Source organism: Helianthus annuus, chromosome 1 (genome assembly GCF_002127325.2).
Source record: "Helianthus annuus cultivar XRQ/B chromosome 1, HanXRQr2.0-SUNRISE, whole genome shotgun sequence".
Taxonomy (NCBI): Eukaryota; Viridiplantae; Streptophyta; class Magnoliopsida; order Asterales; family Asteraceae; genus Helianthus; species Helianthus annuus.
This window is the reverse complement of record NC_035433.2, coordinates 10,038,900-10,051,466: the sequence shown is the minus strand read 5'-3', so window position 1 is coordinate 10,051,466 and position 12,567 is coordinate 10,038,900. Positions and strand designations below refer to the sequence as shown.

The following is a 12,567-nucleotide window of genomic DNA, read 5'->3' as shown; positions in this document are numbered from 1 at the left end:
CAAGTAATGCAGATACATTTTGAGGTGGCGCTGTGTTCGAAGGTCCTTCTCCGTTTCCTGGGGTGACCACTTGTGTGATGCGGGTGAAGCTCCCGCGCGGACCCCCAGTATTGTTGATTTCAACTTCGCCGATTTCTTCGATTTGTTGGGCTTGGAAGTTTTGGATTCCTTCGCCCAACGCCGTGTTAGAGTTGGTTCCGAAACCGAACTCTGGGATGATTCCTTGACCAGTCATAGTCGAAGGAAGGAAGAGGTGTCAAAGGCTCAAATAAAAGAAGATGAGGGTGGTTATAGAAAAAATCGGTGGGCGCCAATGAAGAAACAGTGATCTAATTAGGGAATTAATTAGATTGGTTTATGTTCCTTTCATGAGGGTTAATCTTCTCTAAGGATATTTGAGCTCCGTCTTGGTGATCTAACCTGCAAAACAGAACACCGTTACTCGTTAAGAGGGGAATGTGGGAGTTTCCCTCTTAACCAGGCTCCGGCGTGAGAATAAGCGACTGCTTTGAGAGTGATTAAGTGCAAAGAGTAAGAGCCGAGAGAATAGAATGTTTAACCTGTGGGATGAGGTCTCTATTTATAGCCGGAGAGGTGTGAGGGGTTATGGGCTGATGGGCCTTGGGCCAGAAGCGGACAACAAAACGGATATGCTCTTTGTCTCACTGGCGTCGACCGCTTAGTGGCTTCTAGATGCTCGTTGGTGCTGGCGCACCTTGATTGGAGCCACGTGTCATTGTTGTCGGCCTTGTTGTCCTTCTGTCATCAGCAGACGAGTGGAGATCGTGGGACAGTTGTCTCCGTCCTCTGATTGGTGCCATGTAGGCGTCCTTGTGTACTTCTTGTCAGGCGATCGTGGCGCACGATTGACCAGAGCCTGCTAGACGCTCATTGGCTCCTTTTACTGCCACTTGTACCTTATGTACCACTGTAGGTAGCCGTGCGCTTCCCTACTGAGTGGCTCTTGTTGGATAACAAGCTAACCCGCGCGGGGGTTAGCATGCTCATTTGTTCCATTGTTTTATGCTAATTGCTGATACTTGGCTCTCTTGTGAGCCGTGCCTCGCGCCAGACAAACTGCCACGAGTGTAAGTCGCGCGAGGATACTGTTAATAAGTTTTCTGAAATAAGGAGTATGGTTCCGCGCGCAACCATGTCGGAGGTTTGCGCGGCTTTTTGGGACCATACCCCTTCAGTACCGGTACTGAACCGGTACCGAACCGTATCGGGTATATTCGATACCGGTATCGGTTCCCATTTTTTTCGTTTTTCGGTACCGATACGATACCGGTATTTACGGATAAAACACCGGTAAGTACCGGTACCACTTTTCCACGTTTTTCGGTACCGGTACTTTCGGTACCGGTACCGGTTCGGTACCGAATGGGTACCGTGCTCATCCCTAGTTTGAATTGAGTTGAGATCATGAGCTCGAACCAAAAAAACAAGCTTCTTCAATAAGCAAAGCTAGATACGAGCCTAAATGAGTTTTTATTTATATTATTTTTATCAGATTTATTCTTTGACTAGCATCGCTAGCTTGGTGTAGGTGACTTCTTTTTTCTATATTCTTTGACTTGATGTGTTGGTTTGCTGTTCGTTTTGGAGCGGGGGTCTCTTCTGGAAGCAGCCTCTCTATCCCCAGGGATAGAGGCAAGGTCTGTCTACATCCCACCCTCCCCAGACCCTATGTGTAGCATCGCTATTTGTGGGATTTACTGGGTATGGTTGTTGTTGTTGTTATCAGATTTATTATTTATTATATATAGGATTGAGTTATAATACAAAGGATATAAAAATAAGAAGTGTAAGAAGGCACTAGAGAGTGACAAGTGTCCTACGATAAATCAAGAAAGAAGGGTAATTTTGTCTACAAAAGGAAAAACAATATGCACGTGTAACTCACATGCTATTTCCCCTCTTCCCCATTTTTTAAACGTCCGTAACCTTTTTATACATCATTTGTTTTTTAAAAAACAATTCCATAAAATCGAGCGTCTTTTTTTCTTTAATATGAGTGCCATATTGTTATATTTGAAAAAATTAAAAAAAAAAACAAAGTTGCGTATTACACAATGAACATAACATAAAACACAATGGAAAGTAGATAAAAAAACACAATCAATGACAACAGCTAAAGACACAATGGACAACAAACCAAAACACAATGACCATAACGTATAACAGAATAAGGAGTAAATTACAAGTTTTGTCCTTTATGTATGTCCCAAATTGCAGGCGCTGTCCTTTGTCTTTAAAATTGATGAGTTTTGTCCTTAATGTTTGCAAATCTTGCACGTTACGTCCTTTAGGCCAAACCCAGTTAGATTTTTTGGTTAAAACTGATCATGTGCAAGACACATGAGGGCATTTTAGTCTTTTTACCTCATTTATTTAATAGTATTTAAAAAATAAAACAAAATAATTAAAAATATTATTATTATTTTACTAGAGTAAATTACAAGTTTTAACCTCCATCACCACCACCCTTCACCACCACCAGTACCCTCAACCGCCACCACCCTCCACCGCCACCGTCACCACCACCCTCCACCTCCACCTCCTCTGCTCACTGCTACTTGCATCAAAACCCCCCAGAAATCAAAAACCTAAATACCAAATCAAAAACCCCCAAAAATCCCCAAAACCAAAAATATCCAAAACCCCCAACAACAATTGATGATCAAGAGAAAAAAATCCACAGCAAAGGTCATAACAAAATTCAACCTAAATCTTGTTCAAATTCATGAAAAACCTGTCGAAAGTAACTACAGTAAAAGTAAACTAAAAAGATCCCAAAATCTCAACAAATTTCTATCTCAAAAAAATTGTATCTCTAAAAAAACCTGGGTGGTGGATTGTTAAATCAGATGCCTCATCGGAAGACGGCTGTGGTGAAGACGGCGGCGGTGAAGATGGCGGTGAAGATGGCGGTGAAGACGCGGTGTACATGAAGGCGGTGGTGAAGATGGCGGTGGTGGCAGAATGTGGTGGTGTACATGAAGGCGGTGGTGGTGGCGGCATATGGTGGTGGTGGCACATGGTGGTGACCGGTGAAGATTTGGTCTCCATATTGTTTCTGAATATTTGGTCTTCATCAGTTTATATAAATGATTTTTGCACATTAGTCCTTTATATTAAGTGATTTGCTCAATAGTCCTTGGGTATGTAAAATGACTAAAATGCCCTCATGTGCCTTGCACATGATCAGTTTTAACCAAAAAATCTGACTGGGTTTGGCCTAAAGGATATAACGTGCAAGATTTGCAAACATTAAGGACACAACTCATCAATTTTAAAGACAAAGGACAGCGCCTGCAATTTGGGACATACATAAAGGACAAAACTTGTAATTTACTCCAGAATAAGTATCAAACTAAATAAAAACACAACTGGTGACAACAGATAAAAGATACAATTGACGACAGCAGAGAGAGCAGATGAAGATACAACGGACAACAAACTAAAAACACAGTACACAACAAACCAAAACACAATGAACAAGAGATTAAAATACAATGGACAACATATTCAAACACTATGGATAACAGATTAAACACAATGACCATAACCAATAACACAATGTATAGAAAACCCATATATAACACCATCTTCACCGTGTCATATATTGTGTTATAGGTTCTTATAAAAACGCAATGGGTAGAACCCAAATTAACATTGTGTTATAGGTTTTAATGATAACACAATGTATAAAAACCATACTAAAACGTAGTGACCAAAACCCAGTTAAAAGACACAATAATCAGAACCTTTAACACAATGCAAAAAAAAAAAAAAAAAACCACAGTAAAAATGATTTTTTTATTTTTATATCATACTTATATTAAAGATAAAAAACACTCGTTATTATGGTTAAAGTTAAAAAAATATCACCTGAAAAAGTTATGGACGTTTTAAATTGATGGGGGGAATTGACATGTGTTTTGCATGTGGAGAGAGAAAATTTCACTCATCCAATCACAATATGCTATGTCATTTCCCCTCCAATTTTCACCTCTTGCCCAAAAAACATAGGGGGTGGTTTCCCCCAAATCATTAAAAAACATCATTGGTTGAAAAGTGCGTGCAACGGTTAAAACAAGCTCACCCTCCATCTCCCCGCATGCGGCAACCTTTCCCCCTTGATCCATACTTGCGCGGCAAAAGATGTTGGCGCCGGTGTTCCCCGAGCGGCAAAGGGGGTTGCCGCACCCATTGCCGCTTCCACCCCGTACACCCTAAATGTGGGATTCTCTTTATGACTTTCCATTATCTTTTTTTTCCCTAAAACTAATATCAACCCTCTAAATCTAAAATCAATGATATCTTTTGTATTTGATGCTTCTTACCCTTGCTATTTATTTTAGAGAGCACAGGGACTCAAATCAAGACAAATTTGATTTTTGGATTCAAATGGTTAAAATACACAAACCACGGGACTCAAAAAGGACTTTACTCATATAAAAATAACATAAATAACAAATTTTCATAAATTAAAAGTGTAGTGTGCTTGGAAATGACTGGATTTGTCAAATTTGGAGAAACAACTCAAGCGTGATAAGTAAATCAAATGTCATACGCTAGAGGTGTATAAATCGGGTTTTGCCAAACCGGTTTAGTCACAAAACAACCGGTTTGGTTTAGTCATAAAACAACCAGTTTGGGTTAAAAATATACGAACCCCATTCAAACCAACTTACGTCACGTTGAAACCGGTTTTGGTCATAAACCAGTACCCAAAACCGACATTTTAAAAAATAATTTTTTAGATTTGGGTCGGGTTGAAACCGGTTTGATAATGTAAATCCACCTACAAACCGGTTTGGATTTCGGTTAGCCCAAGCCCATTACATTTCACAACCCAACATAGATCGCGTGCAAACCACGTGAACAAACATCGTCGTTAAAAATCCCCAAATTGTTCGCCGTCAGTCACAACTCACACCGTCGGAGCTGAAAAATGTTGGGTCGATTGGCATCCAGACGTCTCACCGAGATCCGTCAAGTCTTCCGTCAATCACCTCAGGCGACTCGATCGTTATCCGCTGCCCTAAATTATGTAAGTTGTTAATTGATCTGTTTCGATATGCATTATTTTATTTTGATTGTGTTTGTGTGTTTGTTTGTGATTGTAGCACCTTGATTCTCCTGATAATAATCCGGATCTTCCTTGGGAGTTTAGTGATGCTAACAAACCTAAGGTCAGTTGTTGGTTTTTTTTTTTTTTTGATATTAACTGTTGTTAGTTGTGATTTTATGTTGTTATTGTATGGATTTTATGAGTTGTAATGTTTTAGAAAACTATGTTAATTTTGGAATTAGTTTTGAATTGAAATTGAGTATGCTAATATTGTAGGATGGCACATGTGTAAGGCATCTATGCGGTTAATGCGGTAAAATATCGGATATCGGTCAAGGACCGATATTTGAAATATAGGTTATCTCGGTGAGATATCGGTAATTTTAATTTAATGCAGAATTTATTTATATAGCAATTTAACACCAATAATTCAGTGATATATCGGTTATATCGGTCAAATATCGGTGATAATATCGGTACCAATATTTTGACCGATATTTTACTAAGGGACTGATATAACCGATATATCACCGATATTAACTGCATTGTAAGGTATATAAGAATCGAGTTTAGGTTTTTTATTAAGTTTTTGTATGTACTTTACTCGAAATGTAGTTTACTTGGCCTAGGTAGTCCGTAGTTATAGGCTCAAGGTGTGGTTAAGGCGCAAAGGGTTAGCTGCCTTGGTGCAAGACGCACAAGAAGCGTGTGCCTGAGAGAAGCAAGGCGCACATCTGGTTCAGGCCGTATTTGGCTGTTATAGACTGGTTTTTGGCTGGTTCAGACCGTTTGAAACTAGTTTTGGTTGGTTCTGGCAAGTACTTATAGGTTTGGGACTATGTTGTCAAAAGCACTTGAGGCGCTCGCTCTAAATGTGCTGCTACTGGTGAGGCGGCAATTTCAGGCTAAAAGTCGCCTGACTGAAACCCCTAAAACATTCTAGATGAGCCATAAACAAGTCCTAAACAACCTTAAAACACCCTAAAGTAGTCCTAAACTTATGCAGTTAATATGGGTCTCCTAGTAAAATATCCCGGTGTCAAATATCTATCGGCGATATTGACCGGTGTATGACCGATATAACCGTTTATATCACTGAACTATTAGTGTTAAATTGCTATATGTATAAATTCTGCATTATATTAAAATTACCGATATACCACTGATATCTCACCGAGATAACCTATATATCTCAAATATCGGTCTTCGACCGATATCCGATATTTTGCCACATTAACTGCATACCCCTAAACAAGCCTAAAACATCTCTATAACCCCTAAAAAAGGTATTTTATACTATGCGCCTTATCTGAAAAAGCCCTCGTTTTTAAAGCTTTGACTTGACTACTACATAGGACTTAGCATACATTTTGATTCATCTGAAGTAGATTTATGCAACCTAGATGTCATTAGAATGAACGCAATTGTTAACTTTGGATGAATTATGCATATGGGTCTTTTATCTGTTTAGGCTTTAGATTAAAGTCTACAGGATGATTAAGTGTATAGTTATTAAAAGCCATCGCCTCTTGCGCCTAGGCCCATTTTCCAAGCTAGGCGAGGCAATTGCGCTTTAAGTCAAGGCAATTGCGCTTTAATTCTCCAGGTGATGATTCAAACGCAAATTTCGGCCGAAGAGTTTCCGGCCAAATCCTGTAAATTCCGGCAATATTCCAGCCAGAATTCTACTTTATTTTAGGAAAAGTACTTTTCTACACTAATAAGTAATAAATAGATGATATTAAATGTTATATAACAGCTTTTGTTTATTTTATTGGAAGAATAGTATTACTTTTCAAATACATAAATTTTGTTTAATTTTTTTTCATTGTGCGCTCTTTTTTTTCTTAGGCCCCATAGTTATTAAAGGCGCGAAGCGCACTCTAGGCGCATAGGCTCCGATTAGGGCCTAGGCGATAGGCGCAAAAAAAGCGTGGGCCCGAGAAAAAAAAAGCGCACTTAAATAAAAAGATTAAAAAGTTCATTAAGGGAATAAAGTACTCGAAACCAAAACAATAATGTGACAACAGGATTCAGAATTAAATCAGAGAACAAAAACTAGAACTTAGAGAACTAATTCAGAATTAACTAATTCAAAATAAATACTGGAAAATACAGAACTAAATCAGAGAACAAAAAAACTGCTGTTAATCTATTTAGGATAAGAGTAACTTGCTAGCTCCTGTTGTATTTGTTTGCCGGATTCTAATGAAAGTTTTTTAGCCGTGCAAAAAAATAGGAGTTTTTTCCCAAAATGGTGTTTGGAGAAAAACTATTTACCATTTTGGTGTTCTTTAAAAACTATTTACCAAAATAGTGTTTTCATTGCTATTTATTAACTTTTTCATAGTTTCATTTATTTATTGGATTAAAGAAAAAGGCCCAATCCGCTCCTGGTTTCCGTTGGTTCATATTTTTTACTTTTTATTCAATTAATCCAATATATATATATATATACTATTTTCCATCAACACTGTTTTTTATCTTTATTTTTTTTCTTTGCAATTCATAATATTTCATTTTCCGGATCAATGTACTATTTTCCCTCGCTTTTTTGCGCCCCAGGCGAGGCCTATGCGCCTTGAGTGCGCCTAGCGCCTTTAATAACTATGAGTGTATGTTATCTTGAATCTTAGGGTTTATTTTCTATCTGCAGGTAAAGGAGATATTGTCTCATTATCCGTCAAATTACAAGCAGTCTGCAGTCATTCCTCTGCTGGATCTTGCACAACAGCAGCATGGGGGGTGGCTTCCTGTTTCAGCAATGAATGCGGTATGTTGCTACATAAAAATATTGGCTTTTAATTAACTACCGAAACTCTTAAAGTATAATGTGTAATTACAGACCAATATTTAGATGATATATGAAAACTAGGACTACCAGTTTACCACTAATTAGAAGATATAAACATGTGCTGCTAAATTTTTAAAATCTAAGGTCTTTGTAGCTTTACATTGTGTGTAGGTCTTACTGTTGTTTTTTAACTTGACAAATGAATACAATGACAATATGGTTAGGCTGTTAGGAAATATACCTTCATTATTATTTATTTATTTATAATTCAATATCTACAAAACACATTAGGGGCAATAGTGGTTGACGTTTATTGGACTAAATGGGCGGCAGAGGTAATAGTGCCAGGCGGCACTCCCCTATTAGCCTAACAAATTTACGATTTTATCCCGTCTTAAAATTACGATTTTGCCATCAGTTCAAAATTATGTTTTTGCCTTCACTTAAAAATAAATTTACGCTTTTGCTCCCAGCTAAAAATTTCGATTTTGCCCCCGGTCCAAAATTACGATTTTGCCCCCGTTCAATTTACAGTTTTGCCATTAGTTTTTTCCCCTTAAAATTACGTTTTTGCCCCTACTTAAAAATAAATTTACGCTTTTGCTCCCAGCTAAAAACTCCAATTTTGCCATCGGTTCGAAATTACGATTTTGCCCCGTATAAATTTATAGTTTTGCCATTAGTTTTTTTCCTCGCAGCCAAGTTACGATTTTGCCCTCAACTTAAATTTACATTTTGTCCATCGTTTTTGTTTGTTTTGCTGGTGAAATTACAATTTTGCCCCCCAGTGTAAAATTACAGTCATGCTGGCAGCTGCCTGGCACTCCCCCATTGGTCCATTTAATTTACGATTTTATCCCTGAATTAAAATTATGATTCGCCCTCAGTTCAAAATTACGTTTTTTCCCATCGTTTTAGTTTTTTTAGCAAAACTATAAAAGTTTTATGTTTTAATTGGTTGACTCGATTTAATTTTTTTTTCGTGTCAAGGAGCTACCTAACACTGGATCATTAGTCCTGAAAAATTACAGCTTTGCCCTGAGCTGAAAATTACGGTCTTATCATCGTTTTTGTTTTTTTTTTCCTAGCAAAATTATAGTATTGTTTTTTTAATTGATTGAGAATTATTCGGCTATCGCCCCGCAACGCGGGCGGGGCATCAACTAGTTTTATACAAAATACAATTCGCTTCTTTATTTATATATAATGTACTTATTGTGGGACACAGGTAGACTAATTGCATGTTATATCAACGGTGATAGCAATTTGGTTACTATCTATTGCTAACATGAATGCTATTCGTTATATCAACGGTGTTTGACATCATTTGTTTGCTTGCACTAATGTTACAATCTGGTGCATGCTGAAGGTGGCTAAAGTGATAGAAGTTGCTCCTATTCGCGTGTACGAGGTTGCGACATTTTATTCAATGTTCAACAGAGCAAAGGTAACAGTTCAGAAGCATGTTTTGACAGTTTTTCAGAAGCATGGTTGCAACATTTTATAGAAAACTAATTTGGACAACGGTTTTTCAGGTCGGCAAATATCATCTTTTGGTCTGTGGAACAACTCCTTGTATGATTCGTGGGTCACGAGATATTGAAGATGCATTGTTGAAGCACTTGGGAGTTAAACGGAATGGTTTGTTATTCTATTTGCAGTCTATTGGAAATGCTTCCTTGGTTGTTATTTTTCTTCGGATTTAACACGTATTTCTAAAGATACTTTATTGTATGGTAGAGGTTACAAAAGATGGCTTATTCTCTGTCGGAGAAATGGAATGCATGGTGAGTCACTTTTTCTTGGTATAAATTACCATTTTCCATGTTTTGCACATGCCAATAAAGCAAACAAATTCGCTTTATGAAATTGAAATACGGATGCTGGTCAACAAGCTCTTTCTAATCTAACACAAAATAAAAATAAAAAATGGAGTAGGATCAAATATAAACCACATTTCGTCTAAAAACTATAGTAACCATTTAAAAAGTGTCATGTGGCAGGCATCTAACCAATTAATTATACAACATGGGTAAAATAATAACCTAAATAATAACAAGAGTAAATTACGTTTTTGGCCCCTGTGTTGGTTATATCACTTTTACTATATTAGCCCAAAATAAGAATTTTTAACATATCTGCCCCCATGGTCTCTATAACTAACCATTTTGGCCCCTAAGTATAGAGATCATGGGGGCCAAAATGGTTAGTTATAGAGACCATGGGGGCAGATATGTTAAAAATTCTTATTTTGGGATAATATAGTAAAAGTGATATAACCACAGGGGCCAAAAACGTAATTTACTCTAATAACAATTATTTTGAATTCTCTATAATTATGCTTATGAGCAACCGGTTCTTTTTTTGGATCCCCTTTCTCCACAAAGAAAAGTGCTGATATAATTCACATATGTGCTAAAATCAATTATCTTGTTTAATTTATATGCGCTAATATAATTCAAAAGTGCTACTTTTATGTATGTGTTTTTTTAGTATAACTTTTTTAAGTGCTAGGATCTGTTTTCACGGTTTTTAGGATAAATGTGGTTTGTACGGTAACCATCTTAATATGCAGGGTTGCTGTGTAAATGCTCCTATGATTACTGTGGCAGATTATTCAAATGGATCTGAAGGATATACATATAACTACTATGTAAGCATATTTAACCATATCTTTTATTATTTTTTCTAAATACCTCCAAATAAATTTGAAGTTCAGATTCTCAATATGTATATGTTTCTTTAAAATAAACAGGAAGATGTAACACCAAAGAGAGTTGTAGAAATAGTCGAGGCTCTAAGACGTGGAGAGAAGCCACCGGTAACCCAATACTTTACATTATACATTAATGATTTTTTAGAGTTAATTACTGTTTTCGTTCCTGTGGTTTGTCAAAAATCACTATTTCAGTCAATTAGTTTAAAAATTGCGATTTCAGTCCCTGTGGTTTCACTTTCGTAGTCCCTGTGGTTTCACTTTCGTAACCATTCCAATCCATTATTCTGTTAAGTACGAGGTGGACTGAAATGGTTACGAAAGTGAAACCACAGGGACTGAAATTGCAATTTTTAAACTAATGGACTGAAATAGTGATTTTTGACAAACCACAGGGACGAAAACAGTAATTAACTCTATTTTTTAAGTTTAGAAAAAAGTTTAATGTTGTGGGTCAACCCAACTTGTTTGACCCGTTACCAAACTTGTTTATATATTCTTTTTCTTTTGACAGCGTGGCACACAGAACCCACAGCGGATCAATTGCGGGCCAGAAGGTGGGAACACTACATTGTTGGGTGAGCCCAAACCGCCCCCATGTCGTGACCTAGACGCCTGCTGAGGCGCCCGTTTTTCACGTCAAATGTTTTTTTTCTTAATAATTTGTCGGTTTGAGCTGTTTGATCGTTGTACCGAAATGTATAACAAAACTATAATGTTTTTGGATTTTTTTTTTGCCAAATATGGAATGATTTTTAGATGATAAAATTCACAAATTGTTGACATAATGCATGTACTTATGTATATGTATGGAACGAGCGGTTCTGATGTGTTTGTTAACTTTTATTTTATTTGTTTTTTTTAATAGTTTGTGATTTCCTTCAAACTAATAACTAGTGTATATGCTATTAAATTTTCTTATCTTCTGTTTAGTGGTTTTTTTTTTTTTTAATACGTTCAAACACTTCAAAACTGAATAGAAGAGTTAATTACTTGCATGTTTGATTCAAAATTACATAGATGCTCTCTGTGGTATACGTTTTGCAACACTGGTCTCCGGTCAACCCAAGGATAAAATGAACCGATTTGATATTCGGCGGCCAGATCCCTTGCTTCTAGTCGACGATCCAGTTGTTTCTAGTCGGTGTAGATCTAATGATCAACAACAAAGAACACCATCACAACTCTAAACACATCGCATAATTGTCAGCTACACCCAGAGGCGAAGGGTAGAAGGGGCTGGGGGGGACGCCCGACCCCCCGAACTTTTCGTTCAATAGTGTTATTATGTATGTAGCTTTCGTATAGAAATTTTTGGGTATATACGTTTTCGACCCCCCGGTTCTATAGAAATTTTGAGTATATACGTTTCGACTCCCATCGGAAATCTCAAGCTTCGCCACTGGCTGCACAACCACTACTCCCACCCCCTAGTTTTTTCGTTTGTAAGAACTAACGCCCAACCCTCGTTTTTCCAGTGATGGTTTTTAAATCGGTGCCCTTTGGACCAACAATGAAAGAGATGGTGCTTTAAAGAAGACGATTCTTCAAATCGTTTTTCTAACGCTAATGTCGTTCTTCTAGCGATGGTGTCATTTTTCCGGAGATGGTGCTTTGAAGGATATCGGTTTTGCGGTCGGACGGGGTAGCCAAAAATGGGTTTGGTGGCAGTTCGAATCGGTGTTGTGGTGGTCTCATGAAGAAGATGTCGACATGTTAGGGTTTTATGGTCCCATATTTTTTTAAACGTTAAAGAAAGTGTATTTATTTTCTTTTTCTAAGACAAATATTTATTATTATTATTATTATTATATGGTTGTTTAGTCATTTAACATACCGTTTAACTTGAAAAGTAACGTCCATCCACTCCAAGAAACATTAATGTTACAAAAATGCATACCATCATGAACATTTATCATTTATGTAATTTCCCATACGTTAAGACCATAGAAGGATGTTGATAGTTTTCATGTCGTG

General features: G+C 37.2%; 1 protein-coding gene across 1 annotated transcript; it reads left to right on the top strand.

Moving 5' to 3' along the window:
• Window positions 1-4,898: 4,898 nt before the first annotated feature.
• LOC110865330 (NADH dehydrogenase [ubiquinone] flavoprotein 2, mitochondrial) lies at window positions 4,899-11,436 on the top strand. Its single transcript, XM_035978257.1, has 9 exons — window positions 4,899-5,059; window positions 5,136-5,201; window positions 7,737-7,853; window positions 9,244-9,321; window positions 9,410-9,515; window positions 9,615-9,661; window positions 10,450-10,527; window positions 10,630-10,695; window positions 11,105-11,436. Exons 1-9 carry the CDS (start codon window positions 4,961-4,963, stop codon window positions 11,210-11,212), a joined length of 765 nt encoding a protein of 254 aa, XP_035834150.1. The 5' UTR covers window positions 4,899-4,960; the 3' UTR covers window positions 11,213-11,436.
• Window positions 11,437-12,567: the final 1,131 nt, after the last annotated feature.